Below are 27,035 nucleotides of genomic sequence, written 5' to 3' on the forward strand. Positions count from 1 at the left end.
AAAGTGGTACGGTGCTGCTTTAAATGAGTGCTGATGAAAAGCTACTTTTAAAACCGAGGGGAGATTTGAAGACCACTTTGTGATGACTGTGTGGAAGGCCTGAAGAAGAATTAATAAATCTCCCTGGGCTCTAGATCATGGCATTTGTTCCACTTACAAAGATACTGGAAAACGTATGTCACAACCCAGGGACCCTGAAGTGAGGAACTGAAAACTTTGATCAAGACAAGGTTCAGGCTGCTAGCATGGGTGAATGGGGGAACTGTCTTGTCTGCAGGGCTCTCCCTGCCAGATAACACAGCTGATTCAGTACTTCAGTCTCCCTGGCCTTAAGAAGGGAAAGATTACAGAATAAGGCAAAGGCCCCTTAACAAGCCAACCAAGCTTCTCAAAGGAAACAGAACCTTCCACATTCCAGGTCTTGTCTGCCTACATCAAGTTTCCATTTCTACACAGAGAAAGCATATCCTGTAGCTACCTTAGCATGGCCCTTTGGAGCTGTCCAAGGTACTGTTCCTTTTTAGCCTCTTGCTTCACTGCAATTTTGAGCAGAACATTGACAGCTTTCTCAGAAAACCTCAAGCTCTCACAAGAAACATCTCCCATTGTTCAGTGTGTGTGTGTGTGTTCAGAAGTCTGCATTTGGGGTAAGCCCCCTCCATGATCAACCTCTTATTCTCTCTCTCCCCTGCCCCCTTTCTGGTTTTCGGTGGAGGAAACTTTCAGAAAAAGACAGACTGTACACAGTACAAAACATGCCTTGATTTAAAATAATTTGCACATTTCCCTCTGATAATTAACATTTTATGGGAATTTTCCCCTCCCCTGGGTTTCTATTATTTTAAGTTCCGAATTCACTTACAGAATTTGCAAGACTGTTAGCACCTTCGAGCGTGATGGCATAGAGACAGTACCACTGGTTTAGGTGAATAAATTTTCGATGTTTGCATGGTGACAACTGCTTCACACATTCTGCTTGCTTTGTGGGAACTAATTCAACGACAGTGTAACATTCTTAAAATATGAAGCATTCACAGAACTGGCACATATAAAAACTGTCATAGATGAATCCTTCCAATGCCTGCAGGAAATTAGATTAGAAGAAATACATGCTGATATTAGTATGAGATTTATAAACAAATGTTACTCTCCATCATTCACATCTTGCTCTTCAGAAAATGCTTACTGCTAAGTATATCAGCTCTTATGCTTGACACACCAAGCCTGCAGACATAATTAGAATCTATTACACAGAAAGAAATATTGTTTAAGAAGTACATAAAGTTGTGTGCATACAGAAAGTTATATCCCTCTAAAATTTTATTTTCTCATCCTTGAAACAGATGCATCAAAATGCCTTTCCATAACTACACCAAGCTATGGCATTTCATTATTTATTTATTTTTAGATACGATTTTATTGTGCATGAGGACAGTGGCCTTGAAGAACCAGGAGCCTGGATCTAAATTTGCAGCAAGGAAGTCATGGGATTTCCTGCAGATATATTGACTGACCTTCACATATTTCTCCATTCATTCTTATATCATTTTAATGTCATGGTGCTAAAAAGCAGTGTAATTTTCATTAGTTTCATTAGTTTCCTTCCTTCCTTCAGTCTTCAATGTTTTGGGTTTTCTTATTACGAAGTCTATTTATTGACCTTCCCAACTGCTTGTCTCAAAAGAGATTTGCTTCCTTGCCGGGGATTATTAAATTCTTATTCTCTTTTATAGGTGCATTTATTTTATGCTGCCTTTACGGCCAGTTTGAAGTCAGTGAGCCATTAACAGAGGGCACAAAGTGCATTTCTTTCAGGATCAAGGACACAAGTTTCCTTAAACATTTACAAGGGCAAGCTACCGAAAGGGACAAAATGAATAGGAGATAAAAGGTCTTAACTCTTAAAGCAATGGGTGTCATGCCATTTGTTGAGGTGAAATGGAAGCATTCAGAGACATGTGAATATCAGGTACTGGAAACAAACTATGGGGAAGAACTGTTGTCATGCCACTCTTCTTGAAGGCATCTTGCTTGTCACTGTCTAAAAGAGGACCTGATGGATCCTTCTTGAGAAGAGGTGAATGTTTGCTCATCTCCAAAGAACAGGTTCAGCTGTGCTTTGAGTTGGAAAGCTACCCCCAGAAGTATCTTACCCAAGCAAGGGAAGTTAGCAATCCATAAACAAGAAAAAATGAAAGAAAGACACTTGCCACCTGCCATAAGCAGAGCTGAATCTAGCAGTCATATATACTCCCAACCAAGAACACTTCTGTCTTGTTTGGACTGAGTATCAGTTTATTAAGTCACATGATTCAGTTCATTAGTGACTCCAGGTACCTGTCCACAACACCCACAGCTTCATGTACATTAGATGGAAAAGCGAAGTAGAGTTTATCAGTGTGGAAATGATATCTCAGTTAAAATCCCTAGGAAGACGCCATCTCTGGTTTCATGTAGATGCTAAACAGGATTATGATAGAAGTCAATCTTGTGACACCCAAAATCTTGTGGGAGAAGACCAGTAGGACTCCTATAGGAATATTCCCGTAGGCTGGAATGGAAGTGAAGTGCAGTGGCCCCAGCTTCTATCTTAATCTAGAAGCATAGCTTTTCACTTTTTTAAAAGGGAAATTCCCTTATTCTGAATAGGATTCCTTGCAAGAAAAGGGAAAAGTTGACAGCTATGTCCAGAAGATACTAGAGTTGTGTCGAAAACTACCCAGAGAGATACAAAATCAACATAGACATATTCTCATTGTCATTCTTCCAATACAGGATGCCCACCCATGGTGGTCAAATATAGATAGGATATTTTCCTGAATATAGGTGGGGGAAAGCTAGCTTAGATAAGGAATGTTTGATGCTTGATGACTAGCATTCACTGAAGTAGCAGCAAAGGCCAGAAAATTCATCAATAAGGAAGATGGTCTGGGTTCAAAAAGGACATATTAAGGAAATGACATGTTGTTGAATATGAGAAGCTGTCCAGCAACAAAGAAAGCATATGATTTCTTTCATTATTTAAAACCCTACTTATCATACAAAGTTCTAACTCAACAATCTTGAATTGCAAGCAGAAAACTGGGCAGGAAACGGTAGAATAAATATTAGAAGTTGCAAGAGAGGCTGTTTTACTAGCACTATTTTCTGAAGAGCAAATTAAAACTCAAATATCAGAGTTGACAGGTTCGTGCAAAAGCTGCTGAAACAAACTGTGACGGAAAAATTAACATGACTAGCCTTATTTTTTTAAGCCCTCAAAAACGTGAGGTTGCCAAGGAAATATCCTTACTCCCAATAGCATTATAGGAATAGCTGTGGAAAAGAGGATGAGAAAAAAGAAATTAGGCACGTGATTCCCTGGAACTACAAAAACAGTTCTGAGATCAATGAGGCTTTACATTTCTCATATAGCAATCCCAAAATTAAATAGCCATGTGTTTTGAATCTAAGGGGAGTCTTCAAAAGCAGCAAATATGCAAGTCTCATGTATGAGTCTGGGTAGCAAACTAAATCATGCCCCTTGATATCAAGTAACTGAACAGTGCAAAAGAATTTAAGATGAAAATTCTTAACCAATAATAAAAAAGATAGGAACTTTCAAACACACAAGGGGAGAATACTGAAGCAGGCCTTGATTATCAGTCACTTTAGGTAGACGACTAGGAAGATTTCCCCCAAAAGCTTGAAATATATTAATTCTACCACCGTGTCTAGCCATTTTAAAGGGCAGAAAAGGCTTGTTTTCAAAAACATTTACAAAGTAAATGAAATATTCTTTGGCTAACAAAAAATGATTACATACAGGTAAAGAGCAGTGCTAGTGTTTCTGTTTTTTTTTAAAAAAACAAATGTTATTCTAGCAGCATTTAAGGGCGGAATTTTTATCATTTTATAACAAACTTTTCCAGGCTGCAGTGCATTTAATCCGATACATGAAACAAAACAATTAAAGCTTGTAGCAAATAATATTATGTATAAGTTTTTTCAAGGAGAAAGCAAAGCATGAGCTGGAAAGCTCAGTTGGTTAGAGCTTGGTGCTGATAACACCAAGGTTGCTGGTTTGAATCCCCTATGGGACAACTGCATATTCCAGCATTGCAGGGAGTTCCAGCATTGCAGATTATCCTCAGGATCCCTTCCAACTCTATGATTCTATGATTCACATGTGGAAGCTTTTTTGTGAGGTTTGCTTTGGGTAAGAAGGGATGTTTACACTGTTTGAGCTAACCCAGCAGAGGTTTCCCATCACCAAAGCTACAGTCCTCCACAAGAATGACACAACCTAGTATCACTGTGCAGTTTACCTACAAAGTACCATATTTTTCACTCTATAAGACTAAGACGCAGCAGACCATAAGACACACCTAGTTTTTGGAGGAGGAAAACTGGAAAAAAATATTCTGAATCCCAGAAGCCAGAACAACAAGAGGGATCACTGCACAGCGAACCCTCTCACTGTTCTGGCTTCTGGGATAGCTGCGCAGCCTGCATTCACTCCGTAACACACACACACATTTCCTCTTACTTTTAAGGAGGGAAAAAGTGCATCTTATAGAGCGAAAAATATGTTAATTCAGCAAGATTCTTCATAGTAACGATACATGAGCTTTGACCACCGTGACAACATCAGTTGTCTAGGATTTCTTCTACGGCCAGAATTGATACAAAAATGACTAAGAGCAAGGTGACCACAAGGCAGCATTGTCCTGTAATTACACATTCTTATAAATGTACCACTATGCAAGGAAATATAAAACCACAGGAGAAACATTTACTGAACACCAACTTTGCATTTCCTGTACTTCTGTCTCCAACATATAAATCTGTTTCATTTCCCAGCCCCAGATATTCTGCAGTGCAATGTCATCTCAAATAAAGATTTCCCCTGGGGGAAACCGATTGTATACTCATGCTCTAAATAACAGCAGCAACAGAAACTGGCCTTGTTAAAGCAAGTGATTAGATCACACTTTTTAATACGAGGTGCCTAAATCATGGGCAAAACTTATACTGGTTTAACACCTTGGGCTAAGGGTGAAATCCTATGCACACTCACCTTGGAAAAAGTCTATTGAACTGTGAGCAGATATGTACAGAATTGCACTGTTAATTTCCTTTAAAGCTATATTAGGTTAGTAGCAATCATGCAGCACTGTGTGAACAGTATTTTTTTCTCAATTAGTCACCACCACTATTTAATTTTTTTAAAAAAGCTTTGGATTAATCTAATCAATTTAAGCATGCAATCATCACCAGTACAACCCTATAAACCACTTACATATAGCATTTCTTATTTCACCTTTTCAAGCTGCTCTATTTCTGGTGGGAATGAAGTGTTTGTAGCTAAAAAAAACAAACCCCAAACAAACAACTTCTTGCAAAGCATAAATGGAAGCAAACTTTATAACACTGGTGCAACCTCCCCCTTAATAATAATAAAAACTCCTGATCTATTCTTCTGTTCCACTCGAAATGTGTTACAATTCCATTCCTACAGATGCATACACAGTGACAAAAACAAATCCTTTGGAACAGGTAATGTCAAATTCTGAAAGGTTGGTAGAGTTAATTTTTTTTACAGTTCACAACACAACTGATCCTGGAAAGACCTTATAATGTCAACAGAAGGTCAGCATTTGAACATCTGTACTGAATATGTGTGATCTGGGTGTTCAAGAACAGCAGTATTTTTAAGAGAGTTTGCCAATTAATGTCATCTGGTGTTCTGTACCAAAACTGCAAATCAGGCGGAAGCTCTGCAAATAGTAATGGAAATGTTATTGTGTGGTGTATTTATTAAGAAACACAAAAAGAGTAGCAAACATTGTTGTTTTGTCAGGCTATGCAAGCTTTTAATATCTCTAGTCATTCAGACTTTCAATTGAGATTTATTAACCTGTCAAAACAAAAAGCAATTTTAGAACATACACAATTGCAGTTCATTTTAGCACATTTATTGCTCTATAAACAGTACATCCAGTCTTGTCTTTTAAGGGGGCTAAACTCAGGTTTCTCTTCTTGAAACAAGCAATTTCTATAATAGGAAAGTTCTGAGGGGGATGGCAAACACAAAAGCAATGCAATGCACAAGGTACATATTAAAATAAATTGAATTATATTTTTCAGAATTTCTAATACAGCATCTACTCTGATTTTAGAGGCCTGCTTTCAGGGCATATTAACAACGTAATCCTAAACATACCTACTTGGAAGAGAAATCAATAGAACCAGGGAATCTGTGTCATATAACTTTCAGAGTATGGGAAAAAGCCAAGTGATAGCAATTCTTACATCACAGAAGCAACCCAAGTTCTTGCTTCTATGTAAGCATGCAGAGGATTGAGACGATATATTGAAATAGGTACCCGTAGGCCATCCCTAGGTCATCATGCAGCAATCAAAGAACATCATGCACAGTATTTTGAATACTGAACATGTATATCAACTATATTGAAGTACAGGTATCCCTTGTTCTTCCAACACCTGCTCTGCTCCTAAAGCTACTATTCTTATACACCAAGGTTTTGTTCTGTACCGACACCAAAATCCTTTTATTAGAATATAAAACTTTCACAGATGAATTTCTTCATCCTTGGAGTGGCATTGAGCCTGAAGTGCTTTCCCAGTAATCGCTTTACGCAAAGCCAAAAAATCACATACTAGTCTCGCATGGTGAATCGAAGGATCAGTCATAGCGATTGCTTCTGTTTTTAACTACTGGGTGAAAGAGGAACTTTAGATCTTTTAAAAACTGTTTTGAGAAACAACACTTTCCTTGCTCAAAAACATTTATTGTTTAGAAAGAGGTGGTTTAAACCATTTCACGTCTCTCTTCTTCCTTGTGTGTATCTCAACAACTCTGCTAGGAAAGCAACAGCTCGATAGAATTTTAGAAAAAATATATCTAAAATACGCAACACAAATACGACCCAACATAACCAAAATCCACATATTTTTGCTTGTTTCAATAACCAATGTTTTTTGGTTGCCACCCACCCAGCCCCCACATTCCCTGACATGCATGACTGCTGACTGAGAGAGGTCTTTCATGCTGTGTGATACTTAGAGGGGTGTTTTTTGTATTCTGCTGGGCTTTGGGGCAGGTAGCAGCTGCACTTCTGTTAGCTCCAAAGCACAGCATGACATAAGGCAATTCAGGGAGTCAACAGGCCAGGGCTAGGAATTGGTAGAGGCTTTCTATTTGCAAATAGAAGTCTTGCAAATATTCGTTGAGGCATTTTGTAACTTGACCTTCCTCGAAAAGTATAAAATCAATCAAATCAATCATGGCCACAAAGTTATGTTCAATTATGCACAAAATCAACAACAGACATCAACAGGAAAAGTCACAAAATTAACCCTTCAAGTCACCAAAGTCAGAGAGAAACAGAATTTAATAGGCTGTGCACAGCTCCCCGCTGCAACAATCCGTCTCATGGCTCCAACAGAGAGTGGGGGTGGAGGGGGGTTAACCCGCCCTGGGTTGACCTGGGAACCAACCCCACCCTGGATCCTGTTCCTTGTATCTCCTCTCCCAACCAAGATCAGGGGTGCCTCCCTGCTCGGAATCAACCCTCTGCTCAACAGCTGAGGAGCCAAATAATCTGTAAATTTTCAGAAGAATAGGAGCAAGGACTAGACTTAGTTGTGACTCTTGGTGCCAGTTGAGGAGAAGCCCAAAGCTAATTTGACTCAAGGGGATATAGAGGCATGTGACACAGAGGCAGGAGGCAAGCTTCCTCAACCTCTGCCCTCCAGATGTTTTTGGCATACAACTCCCATGATCCCTGGCTACCAGGACCAGTGGTCAGGGATGATGGGAATTGTAGTCTCAAAACATCTGGAGGGCCGAGGTTGAGGAAGCCTGATCTAGCATTTGCCAAACAAGCAGCATAACTAGAAAAAAGAAAAAAGCACAGAACAGACAAGAACAAGTTGATACTTTAACATCCCTTCCTCAAAGTTCTATAGTGGGAAAGTTCAAGATATGGTCCCTTCAATTAGATGCTAGGTCACTAAAAAGCATTCCCTCCCTTCACTCTTGTGTTTTCCTTATAAAGTAAGATTGAAAAAAATGTTTCGGTTTTTCAGACTCACGATACACAGCGTTTTTAAAACATACAAATCTCTGCAGGACTTTGCCTCAAGATCCCACTTCAGCTCAGATAAGCCCCAAATCTTTCCTAAGTGGCCCTGCTTCAGTTCTTGATTCAGGATTTGTACAAATATTTTGCATATCATAGAATCATAGAGTTGGAAGAGACCACAAGGGCCATCGAGTCCAACCCCCTGCCAAGCAGAAAACACCATCAGAGCACTCCTGACAGCTCTTACTGTCAGGAAGTTCTTCCTAATGTTTAGGTGGAATCTTCTTTGTTGTAGTTTGGATCCATTGCTCCGTGTCCGCTTCTCTGGAGCAGCAGAAAACAACCTTTCTCCCTCCTCTATGTGACATCCTTTTATATATTTGAACATGGCTATCATATCACCCCTTAACCTCCTCTTCTCCAGGCTAAACATGCCCAACTCCCTTAGCCGTTCCTCATAAGGCATATACAACTATACAGATCCAGATATTTATATATACATCTATATACAAACACAAAAACTGAATAATGTGTAACAATGCAAGCGGAATAAAGTAGGGTTTAGTCTTAGGGATGGGGCTTCAATTCTAATCCCAGTTACTTGGATTGAACCCCATTGAATTCAATAGGATTTAGGTCTGCATAAAGGTAAAGGGACCCCTGCATAGACATGGTTAAAATTGTGCTGTTATTTATTTTTTATATTTAGAACTCATCTAACACAAAGGAATTGTTCGGGTAGGAAAACAAATGCCTCTACATTGTCAGCAAAACTAAATAAAGTTTAATATAATTTAAAATCCATTATATTTATTCCCTGATTTAACCCTGGCCAAACAAGCAGGTTTCTCTAGCTTGGATTTTGGTGGCCCCAGAATAGGAGGAGGTTCCAAAACTGGGGACCAGCCACCCAAAACATATTACTTATGACCTCATGCTTGAATCTGCTTCACAGATAATAGTATTAAGGTGAAGGGTTTGATGGATCAGGTATTATTACACAAATGGGAACAAGGAAAATCTCTGGGCTCTTCGGTGATTATTATTACAACTATTCAAATTATTATTGTTGTTATTATTATTATTCAAATCCCATTATGAAAAATTTCAGGCTTTCCCCATATATACAGTACATAGCAAAGAGAATTTCCCAGGTTTCATAAAACTGAAGCCTAGGACACATTTGGCCATCAAACAGTACTTTATAAATTACAAATTTACAATCAGCTTATAATTGCACTATATTCATGGCTGCTGTCTACTGAACTAATATAAGATAAGATACTTTGCCCTCTTTACGCAATAAATAGTTTGTTAGTGTTAATAAACTATACCGTGTATGCGGCTTTGTTGCCAACTGAGAGACAGTAATATAGAACAATAATAATAAATATAGCCTTGGCACCTCATAAACTGCAGACAAGTAAGAGAGAAACACGGAAACCCAAATATCAGGATACTTTTAAAAGCAAATTCTTGCAATATGAAATCCCTTTTTTAAAAAAAGGTCTTAAAATAAAGGCTACGGCAACAAAACAAAATGCATTTGGCCTTTCTGAGTTTTTTGCAGACCCTTCTGGAATAATAAATTAAGAGAACAATAAAAATAACGCTTACAGAGCAATTCCTTGTTTTAGTCGGCCTTTGTTCTAAACTTGTGGAGATGCGCAGTTATGACAAGCACTGGGGCAATTAAAAAAGCAACTTCAACTATTGAGGGAAGATCAATACCCTGAATCTTTTTAAGAAGAGGATTAATTCATTGCTTGCCACAACCCAGAGCACCTCTTAAAACATTTTATGAGAGAATTCCTGTAAATTAAACCTAACTATTCAATGATTGTTCTGTTGGCAATGCCAGAAGTGCTAAGGGCCTTGGAAAGAGGAAAAACACAACTCAGTGAGTAGTTTATCATGAAATAAAGTTCTCTCTTTTTTTTTTTCTTTCCCTACCCTCCCTCCACAGCTTCCTATGGATAATATGCAATAATACATGTAATGAGCTCTCTAAAACAATTAGTAGCATATCTCCAGCGACCTGCTAATCTGAATGTAATGTTTTTTACCAACCACTGAATGCTTTCACACCCACATCACGTAGAGGGGGAAGAGGGTTACAAAATGTAATTTAGTATTCTGCCTCATATTTCATCAAGTCCCTTACCAGCTGCTTGATATATTATCAAGACGAGCGCAAGCACATTCGCCCCCCTTGACAGGGGCACCCCAAAGAATATAAGCAAATTGTAACTCTTTCCTTACATCACCACTAGTACCTAAGAGAATGGCAATGTTGACCATATTTTCGCTTTAACAATGGCTGACGTATTGTGGATATATAACAGAACCTAGGCCAATGGTTAAATTGCTTTCAATACAGGCAATATCTCATCCAACCACTCAAATAAATAAAAAGCAGGCCAGCTGGAGGTGAGGAATTTTGTAGCTGAAAGTCTTATAATCGAAATAAATTGCAAATGCCTCCAGAGTCAGTTTAGATCAGGGTGGTCCAACACATGGCCCTTGAGACCTTTTTGGGTGGCCCTTGGCAACATTCGATGCCCTCACATTGTCTTCCCAAGCTGGGTAAGTGAGCTGCTGGGCTTTGGGAATGAGGCGTGAGCATGATGATGAACACAAGCTTTAAAACACAAGTCAGTGCCCGGTACAAAGATAACCTACAAAGCTTTGAATAACTCTTCTGTTGGGCATTTAGTTGTGGAATGAGGCGTTGCATTGGAAAAGGGAAATAGTCTCAAACTGGGGAGAGAAACTTTGCACTGACAGCTCAAAACTGGTAGGGTTTTTTTCTCCAAGGGGAAAAGACATGGGGCTTTCATATTAATTCCCTATAGGTGAAAAAACCGCTTGAGGTGGGAAATTTTAAGTTGGAAAAGGACACAAAATGGTTCAAAAGCCATTTTCTTCAGCTCATACACAGCATACCCCAGGTTGCTTTGGGTTGGAGTAGAGTATCCAGAACTCTGATATTCATGTGGTTTAAGCCCAAGTGCCTCAATTCTTATCTTTAAAATGGGAATGAATACAACAAATTGTACAGTTTTATGCTGAATATGAATAAGGTAAAAATAGTGAAGGAGCACATGAAAATGCAGTTTTCAGTTCTGCTACCATGTTAGACAACTGCTTCTTCCTTGCAGTGCCCTGCATTAGGTTTACGATTTGCCAGTTTCTGCTAATTCTTAGTACTCAATAGTGACAAGCTCTTGTGAAACTGAGGCAGTGAAAAATATTGGAGGAAAAACTTCCATATTACAAACCAAGCCTTGCACTCGATTTAAAATTTAAAGTGGGAAATGTATTTGTAAGGAAGTTTTAATGGATACAACTAACGAGAGTTGCATTAGGGCAGCACAAGTTAGCCCATTACACACAGCTTGCAAATCATGCATCCAGAGGCATATACAGTGGTGCCTCGCAAGATGAAAAGAATCCATTCTGTGATTCTCTTCGTCTAGCGGTTTTTTCGTCTTGCAAAGCAAGCCCATTGAAGGATTAGCGGATTAGCGCTATTAGCGGCTTATCTGCTGATTGGATCAGCTGATAAGCGGCTTAGCGGCTTAGAAAAAGGGGGGGAAGGGGAAAAAACCAGCAGGAACTCGCAAGACATTGTCGTCTTGTGAAGCAAGCCCATAGGAAATTCGTTTTGCGAAGCACCTCCAAAACGGAAAACTCTTTCGTCTAGCGAGTTTTCCGTCTTGCGAGGCATTCGTCTTGCAGGGCACCACTGTAAATAAAAAGGTTTGGAATGGAGAACATGCCTTTATTTAGTGCCAATTTGCATTCAGTGGTTCAGTTCAGCTCTCTGGTCTAATGCAGCGTTTCCCAAACTTGGGTCTCCAGCTGTTCTCATCATCCCTAACCACTGGTTCTGCTAGCTAGTGGTGGGGGTTGTGGTCCAAAAACAAATGGAGATCCAAGTTTGGGTAAACCCTAGTCTAAAGCAATCTATTCAAGGGATTATATAAATAAGTAAAATGAGTTTTAGACTTAAGCTTCATACTGTTTCAAGCACCGTGGGGCAGGGTTGACATGCACAGGGCTACCTTGTTCCAACTATAAGAAGCCCCAAACCAGGGACAACACTTGCCTAGAAAGGGATGAGGAGACTTGGTTCAACATCTTGAATTAGTGGCAGCCAGTCTGGTGCCCTCTAGATACCCCAATCCCTGACTACCGGCCCTGCTGGTAAGGGGCTGATTAGATTTTTGAGTCCTCCATGTTGAAAGCACTATATTGCCTTCAGCCAACTGAAACCTACACTGTAGAACAGAAATTTAGTATCTATCATCTAATCAATCACAAATACTTTTAAAAGTTACAGCTAATGAAGTTGTTGCCCATTTGAAAACCCAATTTTACATTTTGCTTCTTTACTGCTGGGCTCAGGTGGCAAATGTCTTTACTCTGTTTCAGATATAGGACATACAGAAATCATGTCACGTTCAACACTCAAAACAAAAACATCATGAAACGTGTTACAAAATGTCCTATTCTGAACATTTAGAAGAGATTGCTTGCACTCATACACAAGAGCTCAAATGTTGCAGGTGGAAAACTCGGTGTCCAAACAGTTAGCACCCAGATTTATAAATATATTGGACACACTTAAAACACTCCTGTTCATTTGTAGTGTACAGCAGCAAATCGATACACATTTGCATTGCAAACCATTATACACAATGAAGAAATAGAATCTTTGCCAATACTTTCCCACTTGTTTTTTTTTTTAATAGTTGCTATCAAATCTCACATAGAACTTACTATATTATATAAAGAATGAAAATCAAAGCATGACCTGGGATTATACACTGCCGCTTTTATTACTATGATTATTCCTACCTTTTCTGGAGGCGGAGGAGGGTTAAATCTCTTTGCACAGACTAAAAACACATCAGGCTCTGGCTTGCCAGCCTTCACTTCAGAGTCATCTCCCAACACAATATGATGAAATAAATTAAAGAAGTCTTTGTGTCGACTTGTTTTCATTTCAAATGTCACCCGAGATGAGCTGGTGGCAACAGCTATGGGTATGTTGTGTTGATGTAGATGGCGGATTAGTTTTTCAACACCTGTGAAACAGAAAAATATATATATGAAAGTGTTAAAATACACTTGTTTGAGCAAAAACAGAGGAGCTAGATTTACTGGAGTTGTTCACCCCACCTTCTGAACTTGATTTAGTTAGTTCTCTTTCTTGCCTTCATCAAAAGACTAATGGTTGATAATTTGGGTGTTTGTACCTTGTGCGGGATGGTTTTCATTGCTGCCTCCTGTATAACTCTGTATAACTCTTGAGAGTCTCATGGATTGCAAGAAGATCAAACCTATCCATTCTGAAGGAAATCAGCCCTGAGTGCTCACTGGAAGGACAGATCCTGAAGCTGAGGCTCCAATACTTTGGCCACCTCATGAGAAGAGAAGACTCCCTGGAAAAGACCCTGATGTTGGGAAAGAAGGAGGGTACAAGGAAAAGGGGACAACAGAGGACGAGATGGTTGGAAAGTGTTCTCGAAGCTACTAACATGTGTTTGACCAAACTGCGGGAGACAGTGGAAGACAGGAGTGCTTGGTGTGCTCTGGTCCATAGGGTCACAAAGAGTTGGACACAACTAAACGACAACAACCTTGTGTGGATTTTAACTGTGTGAGGGGGAACATGTGGCTGCACCTTCTGCCACTGACATTACATCCTCACTGGCTGTACCACCCTTCGCCCATCTATTTTAGTCCTTGTCCATAGAAGTTCCATCTCTCTAGTCTTGCATAGGCTTTAAAAAATAATTCTGTAGTCCCCAGGGCTGCTAGTGGTGGAAAAATGCCCCCTCCACAGAAAGAATCCTGTTGCCCTAACAGGTCCTTGGTGGCGGGCTGCATTTCTCATACATCAGTTAATCCCTAAGTCAATGGAGAGTCTGTCTCAATAAACTTGCACGGGGGAGGGAGTTTGTAGCCCAAAAATCGATGGAGCAAATGCCCCCAAGGACCTTTAAAGCAACAGAAACTTTCGTCCCTACAAGCTGATTTCAGCACTATAGTATTGCTTCTGTTTAGCAAGTAGAAATACACAGTACAAATGAACTGAATCTGAACTTTTTAAAAAAGGTGATGGATTTTTTTATGAAAAAAGAAAGCAAAAACAATTTTGAATATGAAACAGGAAAGTAAAAAAGGAAAGTTTTCTACTGCACATCCTTGCAGGTGTACAGAAACCACGAAGTGCATCATACTACATAAAATCAAGATAGTATGCAGAGAGGACATCTGTAGAATAAGAGGAACTGTGCTGTAATACATGAACTTCTGGCAAAAAAAACCAAATAAAAGGAAGGGACGTAATGCATATTTAGTAGGTCTGATGTAGTTAATAAAGCTGAAAGGATCAAAATATATAAACCTCAAGAACTTTAAACAATAATTAGTCACATGCCAAATTTAGAACTCTGAACACAGATGTATTTTTTTAAAAAAAATCCTGACAGAATTGAAGTATTTCTCGTGGGACAATAGAAGCTTTCAGAAAGGAATAATTCAGCATTTTCCATTTGACAGCTCCGAAAAATACATAAAATAACACAAATTAAACTTTTTCTTGTGGCTTTATTTTCCCCCTGGTGCTTCTGCTCTTTCTAGTCCGCTGAAACTCAAATAGCAGCAATTATTTTGGTGAGAACGATTCTCTTATTTACATATTTTGCTTTCCACAATGTATTTGCATTTATCCTCTGATATTAAGGATACATATGGGGCTCCTCAATTCAGTGGGACTTTCTTTTGATTTGGAATGCACAGCATTACACTGCAAAGCATGCACAAAAAATGTGTGTTCATTTATGTATTATTTCCATATACAGACAGCTTGCTACCTGAAAATCTTGAAGCAGTTCGCAATTGATAAAATACATATATAAACACAGTACGTACAATAAAAACCGTGTCAAATTATTCACATAAAAAACTGAAATATAACCGTATACTTAAACACAGTATCACTATAAGGCCGAAGAGCTTTACACAGCAACAAAATGTAAAATTCCAACAAACCAACTTTTCGCACAACCACTCACGCAATCTCATTCACCACTACTTTCGCACAACCACTACAATCACTCACTGCTTCATACACTATGTCTGTCAACCAGCCAGCACATTCATATACCACTTCTACTCAACAATATGACATATAAATTTATTGAAATGCTAGTATTATAAGCTTTTTTCTAGCAACTGGTCTGTCCTTGTTTTTAATGTTGCAATGCATATCAGTATGCTTTCTGGGGCCCTCCAAAACAGCAAGATAAGTTTAAATCCAATTGCATGTCTTTACAGTAGAAAATCCAGGTCGGTCCCTTTTGTTTAAAAAGGAAGAGGGGAATGTTTAGGAGGCATTTCACCCTCTCTGCAGACTATAATTAATGCAGTGACACTATACAGAGGTCATTAAACTTCCTTGCCAACCGTTATTTTGAAAGAAAAACTATCACTTTTATTCAAAACAGCAATAGTTTAGCAAATGTTTACCAGTCTTTCCACTTGGGACTTCACAAACCCAGGTGAAAGGATAAAAGAATTACTACATAAAGCCTCAGGATACATACATGAAAAATGATGCAGTCTGCACATCACTTAGAATTTATTTAAACCCTTCCACCTTTTTTCTTGTCAAGCGGGTCTGTGTTAAACATTTAAGGTATTCTCAAATACTGTGGTATCTGTGAAGCTGTTGGGGATAAAACATAACTGATTAATGCCAGGGTGGGTTGATTTAAATCATGCCCTTTTAAATAAATGATTCCAGTCAAGTTTTCCACAATATTATTTTTCAACCAAGTATGGATACTAATTAGCTCCTGTAGCAATTTTAGAATATTGGTATGCAACTAAATATATCCTGTATACTACCTAGGAACATAATGCAGAACTTAAATCATACAGCCCCATGTGCCTTTTGCACTATCTGGGTAGTTGGGGGCAGCTGAATTCTGAAATGCGTGGATTTCTGAGCAAATCCAGCAGCACGCAAGTGCCAAGAGATTTCTAGAAAGGGCTTGTAGTTATTGGGCATAACATGAGATCAACAATCAATAGCTGCCTTGTTTGCTTAGCAGTCAGAAATAATCAAAACTGATTATATTGCAGACCTCATCTATTTACATGGATCTTCCAGGTTTCTCTTTCATTTTCTTAAAAAACCTGGTTTTGACCAACTTTCTTTTATAATGTGTCAATGATTCAAAATAGACTTCAACATGTTTCCATTAAATTTAAATTTCACTGCGGGGGCGGGGGTTGGGGACGGACACAGTGGGTTTTTTAAATAAGGAAAGCAGGTTTTGTTTTGCTTTTACAAAAGCAATTCTGATTTCCAGTGCCAGATTTATGTATAAACTAAACACGCTATAGCTTAGCTCTTGGTTGCCCCCCCCCCCATTTTTAAATATTAATATACTTCTTAATTGTATTTCAGTTCAACGTTTACTTTGATAAAATACATATTTTGTTATGTGCAAATGACATTTATATACCTATAAGGTCCATAAGGGACGCGGGTGGCGCTGTGGGTTAAACCACAGAGCCTAGGAGTTGCCGATCAGAAGGTCGGCAGTTCGAATCCCCGCAACGGGGTGGGCTCCGCAACGGGGTGGGTATGAAAGGATTTTAAATCTGTTAACTGTTTTAGTAAGTTTTTAAAAAACAAAAACATGGATGTGTTTGCTGCCCTGGGCTCCTTTGGAAGTGAAGGATATAAGTTCAATAACAATACCTATATAGGAAGGCTTATACAAAATATGGGGACGCGGGTGGCGCTGTGAGTTAAACCACTTGCCGATCAGAAGGTCAGCGGCTTGAATCCCCACGAAGGGGTGAGCTTCCGTTGCTCGGTCCCTGCTCCTGCCAACCTAGCAGTTCAAAAGCACGTCAAAGTGCAAGTAGATAAATAGGTACCTCTCTGGCAGGAAGATAAACGGTGTTTCCGTGCGCTGCTCTGGTTGCCAGAAGTGGCTTAGTCATGCTGGCCACAGGACCCGGAGGCTGTACGTCGGCTCCCTCGGCCAATAAAGCAAGATGAGTGCCGCAACCCCAGAGGCAGTCACGACTGGACCTAATGGTCAGGGGTCCCTTTACCTTTTTATACAAAATATGGGAACATTGAACTTCCATCATGTTCTTATTTGTTGACCAATCAGACTTACTTTCTCTTTCTGTCTCTGTCTCTCTGCATTTCCTATCAGATAGGGCTGATAGGCTAAAATTAGCAATCTAGAGAATATCGTGTAAGAGGCACTTAGTCATTTTCTGCTGCTTAAAACAGATGATTAAAAACTGTGTCTTGGTGGTGCAATAGCTCCCAGGGATTTAGACATCAGTATAACAGAAAATGTAAAAACTGTAGAATCTGTTATGTTTTGGTCTTAAATAGAAACAGATGTACCAGAGATGGATTCTCAACAGGAACACAATCAATTATCTATTTCTTCTGTTTCTTTTAAAGTAAAAAATAAAAGTCTTCATCTACAACAATTCTATGCAAATCCCTAGAACTGCAGGCTCAAAGCAGAGAGCCACCATTTTTAAATGTGTGACAAAGTAGCACAAAGCAGTTCTTGGAAAATCATTAAAACATCCATTTGGAAAGTTACTCACATTTCAACAAGCAATATAAATTAAAGCATTATTCCCAGTGGAAAATCCAGTAAGCAGCAATTGTCTTTTTAACTAGCTTAGGAAGTAGAACACAATAAACAGCAGCAACAGAAAACATGGAAATGATGGCAGTATTGTGGTATAGCTCTTTGCTATATCCCGTAGTTTGCCAAACACCACTTTATAGGACAATTACAGGTTCAAGCTGGGTGGGGGGCACATAGGTTCCCATCATTTTGGAGAGAGGCAGACGAGTAGGTGCTGAGTTGCATATTGGTTTCCCATCACCAAGGTAAAATAAGCTTAAAACTATTTGGAATGTGCAATGGCCTTAAATAACCATTCCAGAAATTCTGTATTTTCTGCTATTATTATCGTCGTCGTCGTCGTCATCATCACAAACTCCCATTAAAAAGTCAAATATAGGGATATTATTGCATATTGTCTTTTTTGCATCTTTCAAAAAGCATTACTTTATTATGCATGACTCTTTAAGTGAAGGCAAGCAATGGCCATAGCACTGGCTTTCAGATTCTGGCATGTAGAAACTTTGCATAAATGGGGAATTAAGAAGAATAAATGCTCCATACTGTTGATTTCCCAATTCTTCTGTAATGAAGAGTGGCTCTTGGATATGACAAGAGTTAATTATTTGTATGTAGGGGTCAATCCACAGACAGGCCGTATGGCCTATTTTTGTCCATGTGATGATTATGCATGTGAGTGCATGGCTGAATGGGGAAACATCTGAGTGAAACAAATGCAGCCATTTTCATGAACTGGAAAACATGCAGAAAGGGAGAACAGAAGCAGCTCCCATTCCATCAACTTTCTTAACATACACTTAATATATCTGCATTCATTTTATATATAAATTGATTTTTTTATGAAAGGGCAATAGTTTATTTGCTTAATATAGCTATTCAACCCCTAATTAATGCACGGTGTGGATTCAAAGGTCTAGAAACTTGAGTATGGCATACTAGCTGTGCATTATTTTTACTCACTACTGATGCCTTCCTTCTTCCAAGTCCTCTGGCATAAGCAGAGAGCTTGTGCAAGGAAAGCTCGGGTCTCTCATATTATGGCAGGAGGCAGAAGGCAGGGGCAAGAGGACCTACACCACTTGTCTTCTCCAACGCCCAGCACAAAGAGAAAGAATAGGCACTCTCCTTCTCTGAAGTTCTCGCCCCCGCCCCCCGTGTTTGTGCTGTGTTTTTAAGAAAGCAGGAATGATGCAAGTCACTCTTGTTGCTTCTGCAAAAACCCAGCCAACATTTGTTGTGTCACTGCTGTATTCTGCCCGGTTGGCACTGACCCTTAAAAGGACTTTCTCATTGGTGGTTTCCCATTTGTGGTGAGCTGCACCCCTCACTGCTAACATTCAGGGCAAATTTAAAAACATTCTTTTTCACCCAGGCATTTGGTGGCTGAAATAGACACTGTTCCTGGTAACTTTGAGATTATAAATTGTGAGAATGTACAACATGTTGTTAAAAGTTTTAAAAATGCTTTTATTGTGCTGTTTGCTGTTTTGCAGGTCCCCCCCCCCAGATTCCTTTGGGAGTAAGAGTGATCCAGCAGTACAACAATAGTCACCCCTCCCAATGCACATGCCAAAACACTTGACAGGGGGTTCATGCCTGACAATGTGGGAAATGAACACAGACACACATCCTAAAGACAGTATTCCCTTTAATAGGTAGAGGGTAGGGTAACTTTGTTTCTGGGCATCCATGGGACACTACAGAAGGTGTGGAGAGGCCTGTGAAAACAGCTATCAACAGCTTAAAAACACACGGCAACTAACCATACATGCATTCAGAGCTGTCAAGTAGAACAATATCACATGTTCTCTCCCTCTCATATGCAAGAGACAGATGGCATTGCTGAAAGTGCATCATATTTATTCCTAGAAGACACCTCAGTGGGTTTTTTGAGAAATAAAAAAAATTGTTCAATCTTCCAAGGTGATGAGGAAACAACCAGGCACCAGAGAAAAGCATTTTGTGAATGTAACTATTCAAATTCAAACTGCAAGATTTAATTGGATATGCACACATTTGATTAGAGGAAATACAACCTGGCATCAATGCAGCTGTGGGGAACACTTTTTCTTGCTTCGTTTTACTTTCATGAAGTAGTTCTTCTATGGTTATCGGGAGGTCCAGGGCATCTCGCATAATGGTTAATCCCTCCAATGTCTTTTTACCCATTGCTAAGGATTTTACATCCCAGGTATAGGTTTTTCCAAAGCGGTTGCAGATTTCTTGGAACACAATAGTATAAAGACGTTCAGTATCTGAGGAAAAAACCACACACAATATTAGTGGCATGATGTCAGAATGGTGCGTAATTACAAATTATGTTGCATTCTTGGAGGGAAAAGACAGCGCTCCTATAGGTGAACATGTTGGCAAGAATAAAAGACAATGCAATAGGGTCTTGAACTCTTGACCATAAGAAATTCATCTTGAACATCATGTAAGCCTTTTCTGACAGGCAAAACTAGTAACTTCTGACTTAAGGTCACAGCCAGGCCACCCAAATCAGGGTGCCACATAACCTTTAACATTAAATACATGGCAACAAGATTATAAATTCACATTCACGCTGCTATAGAAGGCAAACCCTCATATTTTCAAAACACACTATTGCGGGCTGCAATGCACCATTACGTGTTTGGAACATATTTGTGGAAGAAAAGGAATGCCTTAATTGGGAGGTAATCTTTATCTTGGAACTGAAGATAACAAATGAAGAAGGAAATCCAGTACTCAAGGGATGTCATTACATATTCTATTTAAACTATAAAGTAATTTATTTTGCAAGCCTTTGAACAGGACTTTAAAAGTTCTTCAAAAGATGCCACAGTCTGCATTATATTGCCAGTGGCACTGTTACATTTACATCGGACTAGATTTCAATTACAACCCTATAACCTATAATCAAGGGAGTTTAAGAGCAAGTACCTAAGTTCTCTTCAGGCCACACTCATGCATATAAAGTTTCAGCCCAAGGAACCAACCTTCTCCTGAATTCATTAGTTTCGAAAAAGACAAGCAAACATAGCCATTATGGTACAGTTTTATCGCGGCTCTTAAAAGCAAAGTTGTTGAGCACTTGTCCCCCAGTAAGGTTAAGGGGTCTAATTTTTTTTAATTTGAGGCCTACTACACAAAAATACAAAGGTAGGTTGACACCGCTGGTTCACGTGATGAAGATTCATTGCTATCCATTAGTCAATCATCGTGGCACATTTGGCCATAGCATTCTTGACTTCTTTTTAGCATTGCCTTAATGTACCAGTAAGGGTTCAATTATACCACTGCAATGGGCAGTCGTCAGTTTCCAGTTCTTGAAATATGAAATGACATCACTAGATGCCAAAGGATCTCATTACCTTCAGCATCATCTTGAATGCTGACAATGTAGACCATTTCTTATACTTCCTTGGAGGAAAAAAAGATAGTTTCCCCAAAAAGCATGTCCAACTAATCCATTAACAGTCATTCCATTTGGCTGCAGTAGAGCTGAAGACCATCTTATATGAAGTGTCATTTGGCTCTTCCTCTTCTCAAACTGTCTCCCTCAATGGCCATATAAATTCAACAAGTATTAGTTCCTGAATTTGCTTGTCTTCCTGTTTCCTTCCCATCTTCCCCTCACCTCTGCTGTATTATAATCCATTTATCAAAAATCTACAATAAGCAACAACAACAAACAGTGCATGAGCACCACCTGTATATTTCATGCGAGTTTCCAACTCCCAAGTGGCTCGCAACTCAACATTTCTAGATTCTGCATTCTTATCATGAACCTGACTTTAGCTGCAGTAATTTCATGCAGTAAGCATTTGAGGTCATTTCAGCAGGTCAGTTTGCTAGTGCCCAATGGAAGGGTGATCCATATACCTCACAGAAGCCATTACATCAGACTGTGATAGAGGAGTGAAAAGACAGAAGTGCAGGGCTACCATCAGCTCTGCTGAGAAGCTGTCATCTGGCAGCAGACATTACATCAGGCTGCAGCAGAGGGAGGAAGAGAAGGGATGCAGCCTCACTCTATCATCACAGCTGAAAAGCCAGCAACTCTTGAATCCTCTCCCTGAACTTTTCCAACTTTTGCGATCAGAATCATGGATTCCTCAAAAGCTCACAAAGTCTCAGTCAGCACTATTCCAGTGACTAGGCTTGAAAAGATGCCATGACTGATAGCCTGATGATGCATGCAATACACAAACAAACAAACTCATACCCTGTTCATTTGGCACAATCAGCAAGCTTATGTGAAAAGGAATTGGCAACATAATTAAGATGTATATCGTTATTTTTAGTGCTGAAAAAGTTCGGCTTCTATCTTGGTTGCAGGGAATCACTGATCTACCAAGAGATTGAGGATGACTCCTTTCTATTCTTATACCCTTCAATAATATACCAAAATATTGTAGAAATAATGATCACACAGAAATGACAATAAAACCTAGATTTCATATTAAGTCTAGATGCAGGCCTATTCATAGAAGCAAAATTCCCATAATGAAAAGAAGAAGAAAAATCTCCTGAATCTGGGCTTGAAAATAGATGGGCTATAATTTTGGAAATTTGTTCAGAAGCATCTTCTGCTAGATTAAAACAATTACACCAGAGAGACCCAATAGGCACAATGATTAACACTAATTTCCTCAGTTGGGTTGTGTGATAAGTGTGATAAACTGTCTCCAGTGTAACAAGCATATCTGAATTCTGAATATTGTTTCAAAGTTCCTACAGCACATGCTACACATATATTGGCAGTGTAGTTTAAACAATTAAACTGGATGGAACCTCAAAACAATTAGCAACCTTTGAATGATGAGTTAAAATTCTCCAACAATATATTAAAAGACAGGTGCAAGCTACACATATTGCAGCACTTTTTTTTTTGATAAATCTCTTCTGAAATAAAAATAATAATCTGATTGCCAACAACTAAGGATTGCAACTAATTTAATCAAGCAATGATTTGAAATTAAGTTTTTTGATTACCACTTAACATAATTCAATGAAAGTATCTATAACTCATCCTAATGGGGAGCAGGTATTCTATTCTTTTAGGCTTTAGCTGCTGCAAACAAGTTTTTTGCCATATTATTCAAGACAGCATAAGTACTTGCTATAAATGGACGCTACTGTATGCACATTATGTTTACTGTTGGTTGGAAGTTAAAAAAATGCTTGTAGTTTGCTTCTTGATTTATTAAAAATGTAATTAATTACTGCAAGAGTTTGGTTGTTCAAACAGTGTAGTATTGTCACCAACTGTTGTTCCAAGAAGGCTCAAGCAGAGAATTATTATTCTTATATAGTTAATCCTTAAAATATGAAGCAAAATAACACAAATTTGAAGCATACTCAAACTAATTCATTTAACAATTTTTACTGGCTAAGGAAGTTTGTAAATTTAAGAATTTTTCAACCAGGCAGCTCTTTGAATAGTCAGGTCTCTTAAAAGGCAGAATGGTGACTAGTCATCATTTTTCCTACTTGCATCTCTGGAAGGGGGTATTGGTAAAGGATAGTCATGATTCTGGTACCATGAAGGTTCAACTTTTAACCCTTAAGTCTATCTGCACCACAGTTATAAACTGATGAGCTTATATCTGAGGGTTGGGACAAAATCACACACACACAAAAATATTTTCAGTAGGATTAAAAATTTCCCACCACACCCCCAACAATGACAATACTGGTTACAAAGTAACACATTGCAAACAAGCCATGTGCTTCAGTCCCTTAAATCCTTTATGCAGTTTGGTGAACTTTCCTCTCTCTGGTCCCAGAGAGAGATCCTAAGCTTGTTCATCATTGCAGACCTTTTCTGTTACTAGCTGCCTCTGATTTCAAGTTGATCTGCAGCTCAGGTTTTTGGGGATGAGTCATCATGGATTCTTTAGCACTGCAGGGAGGTGAACTAGATCAGCCTTGTGGTCCTTTTCCCACTCTATAATTCTATGATTCCAATATTAAGCTGTGATTATTAGTCATTTTAAAAGATCTATAATGCCTCAGTGGTGCTTTTGATTTAGTTATCACTTTAAGGATATAGTTTAATTGTACAATGATTGCTACCCTCAAATCCTTTTACTGAAGGGCAGTGTAACAATGTTTCAAATAATAAAATGTGAAGCACATTCCACCCATGTATAACAGGCTGCTTCAAAATCGTCTTACCCAATCCCCACACCCTGCAAGCCAAAACAACCAGTTTCAGATTAATGGGAACCAATGATTCATCCACCATCACGCAGAAGTAAAAAGAGCCAAGTGAGAAAAAGGAAAGCAAGATCACAGTTTTTACAGATATATATTAACACTTAGATTCAGACGGTGGTGCTGTAAGACAAGGAGAAGAACTGTGAGAAGTCTCAAAAGCTAGGTTTACAGCGCTGATTTGCCCTAGCCCAAAGCACACTGGGGAGCTATTGTAAAGCTGAATGTGCACAAATTAAATGTGCACAGATTGCAGGCTTACTCTATACCAAAAGCCAGAAACCAACCAAATAGCCACTTGAACCACTGGATAACAATGCACAAAGGAGGATAGAGTGAATGGACAAAAACGCAATGTTTATCTTCATCTTGACAGAGGTTGGAGAAATACCCATATTATAACTGTTGTTGGGGAAGGCAATGGAGGGATTATATCAAGCTAAGATGAAAAAGAACTTGTGACAAAACCATATCAATACATTTCCAGACCCATATGACATTTGTTCTTTTCATTTGTCCAAGCCTTTTAGATGAGCTTTATTTGAAGTATTTTTACCTGGCTCTTAAATATTAACAAAGAGCAGCAGGAAAGTTATTTGACATTGCTGAATTTTGTTATTCTAATGTTTTGGTTTTTAAAAAAAATGTGTTAGCCAAATGGGAAGGCTATTCCCCCAAATTTAATACAGTGGTGCCTCGCAAGACGAAAAAAATCCGTTCTGTGATTCTCTTCGTCTAGCGGTTTTTTCGTCTTGCGAAGCAAGCCCATTGACGGATTAGCGGATTAGCGCTATTAGCGGCTTATCTGCTGATCGGATCAGCTGATAAGTGGCTTAGAGGCTTAGAAAAAGGGGGGGAGGGAAAAACCCCAGCAGGAACTCGCAAGACATTGTCGTCTTGCGAAGCAAGCCCATAGGAAATTCGTTTTGCGAAGTACCTCCAAAACGGAAAACTCTTTCGTCTAGCGAGTTTTCCGTCTTGCGAGGCATTCGTCTTGCGGGGCACCACTGTATATAAAATAAATGAATGATATTCATACATTCTTAAAGGAGAGATGAAATTACTTGTGATTTTAAAAAGGAAAGGTTTTAGCCAGATAACTTACTACATGATTGGAAGTTAGCTTAAGTAAAACGTACTTTTAAAATGTCCTTGACAGAGTTTAAATGGATCGCAAACAGAAGAACAAGTTATCCCGTATTACTAACATGTTGATATTCTTTTGAGTGTCAACATGTATGTATGGAAGGACAATGTGGTATACAATATATACTTGCAGAGAGTCCTTCACCAAACACTCCTAAGACGACTTAGCACTCAGGCATGGGATAAGAGGAGAGAAAACTGGATAATGAACAAGAAGCAAAGGGCTTCCTTTTTCTGGGTATGTGAGTGAGTAAGTGACCATTGCAATTGTTTCACACAGCCTCACATACAGTTACATTAAACACACTAGTGTTTAAGACCCTAAACAACTTAGGCCCCAAATATTTGAAATACCACTTCTTTCTGTACTGACCACACCAGGTATTAAGAGAAGGCAGAGAAGGCTTCTTGGTAGCTCTGCTGTTCTTAGAGGTTCAGGGTGGGTGGTGGCTCATAAGAGGGCATTGTCTATGAAAGCTTCTAAACTGTGGAATTCCTTCCTCACAGGTGTGTCTGGCACCTTTACTACAGTTTTCAGCAAATGATGGAAGATATAAATCTTCATTCTGGCCTTTGACTCCCAGCATGTGCGTTTTTATGAACTACACTATTCCCGTGACTGCAATTATTTTTAGCTGTGTTTCAATACTGATTTTTAAATTGTGGTAACCTGCCCTGGAACCTGCTAGTGAAGGGCAGGTAATAAATTGAATACTACTACCAATAATCCCTGTTGGATCAAAGGTCCCATCAACTAAATTCAAATTATGCACTACATTACTTTGCAGAAACTAAATGAATGTTCTAGAAATAGTTTGCATGTACCCACCATTTCAAGGAGGCCCCACTCTAGTATCTGCATGCAAACATAACCTGAGGGGAACAGTCAGTACAAAAAAATTACGCAATGAAATAAGAGAAAAATATTGCAGCAGGCACCTTTTTTGCTTCAAAAACAGGCACACAGAGCTTTTACTGGCCTAACCTTAACAAGATGAGAGTCTCATAGGCCATCTATTTCCATTAATTAGGCCTCTAGGCAGCAGTTCTCAGAGAGAGATGGGAAACTGAAGCACAAAATAATTATAACAAATTCCATTAACAAAATTGTTCAGTGTGAGGGCTTTTTCCAACTGCAGCTCTAGATGATATTAGTATACTCTAAGGAACAAATGTCTACAATACAAAGAAAGAATACCTGAACATTATGGAAAAACCTTCTACTTTGTTCTCCCTACTGCTATATAAAGGATAATTTTAATCACCATTTTCGTTCAAAGCTTCTAAAGGCATTTTTTTTCTTTTACAATACAGACAGTTTCATGTGGTTATCCTTGATGTTGTGTCAGCAAGTCCTTTATAAACTGCTATTGTATTAAGATGTTTATCACTTGGTAATAAGAAGCAAAACAACATTTTTAAGAGTACGAGGAGGCATTTAAAACAAGCTAGTTAATTCAGAAAGGTGTATTATTCTGCCATCACTGCATTTTTTTAGTATATAAAAAGGAGGGAAAGGATCCAATTCATAGATCTGATTTAACTAGTACTTATTACAATGGGAGTCCGATTAAGGGCTCAATGGATGATAGCTGGATCGCCACAATAGACAAAACCATTACACTGTACCGTTCAACAACCTTCAAAGAAAAATTTACTGGGCAGCGTAACTGATCAATAAGCTTCATTTTAGCCAGCCAGCTGAATAACCCTTATGGCTTTGCTTTACTATAGCAACTCTCTATCAGCTATACTCCCAACAAACAGCTTCTGAAGTTATCTGCATTTACTAGACTGCTGGAGCTCTGCTTGTCTGCTACTGTCAAGAACTACGTAATTCTACTCTGGGGGACATTTAAAACCACCAGAATTTCTCAGTGTG

General features: G+C 38.9%; 1 protein-coding gene across 1 annotated transcript in view; it reads right to left on the reverse strand.

Moving 5' to 3' along the window:
* Positions 1-27,035, reverse strand: part of PUDP (pseudouridine 5'-phosphatase) — a 57,006-nt gene that overhangs the window by 15,135 nt on the left and 14,836 nt on the right. Inside the window, exons 2-3 of the mRNA XM_081197139.1 lie at positions 19,840-20,058; positions 12,954-13,183 (exon numbers count right to left, since the gene is read on the reverse strand). Of these exons, the coding sequence (XP_081053265.1) occupies positions 12,954-13,183; positions 19,840-20,058 (449 nt within the window). The remainder of the gene's footprint in view (positions 1-12,953; positions 13,184-19,839; positions 20,059-27,035) is intronic.

This window comes from Podarcis bocagei, assembly GCF_964188305.1.
Source record: "Podarcis bocagei genome assembly, chromosome: 6".
In the NCBI taxonomy this organism is placed as follows: Eukaryota; Metazoa; Chordata; class Lepidosauria; order Squamata; family Lacertidae; genus Podarcis; species Podarcis bocagei.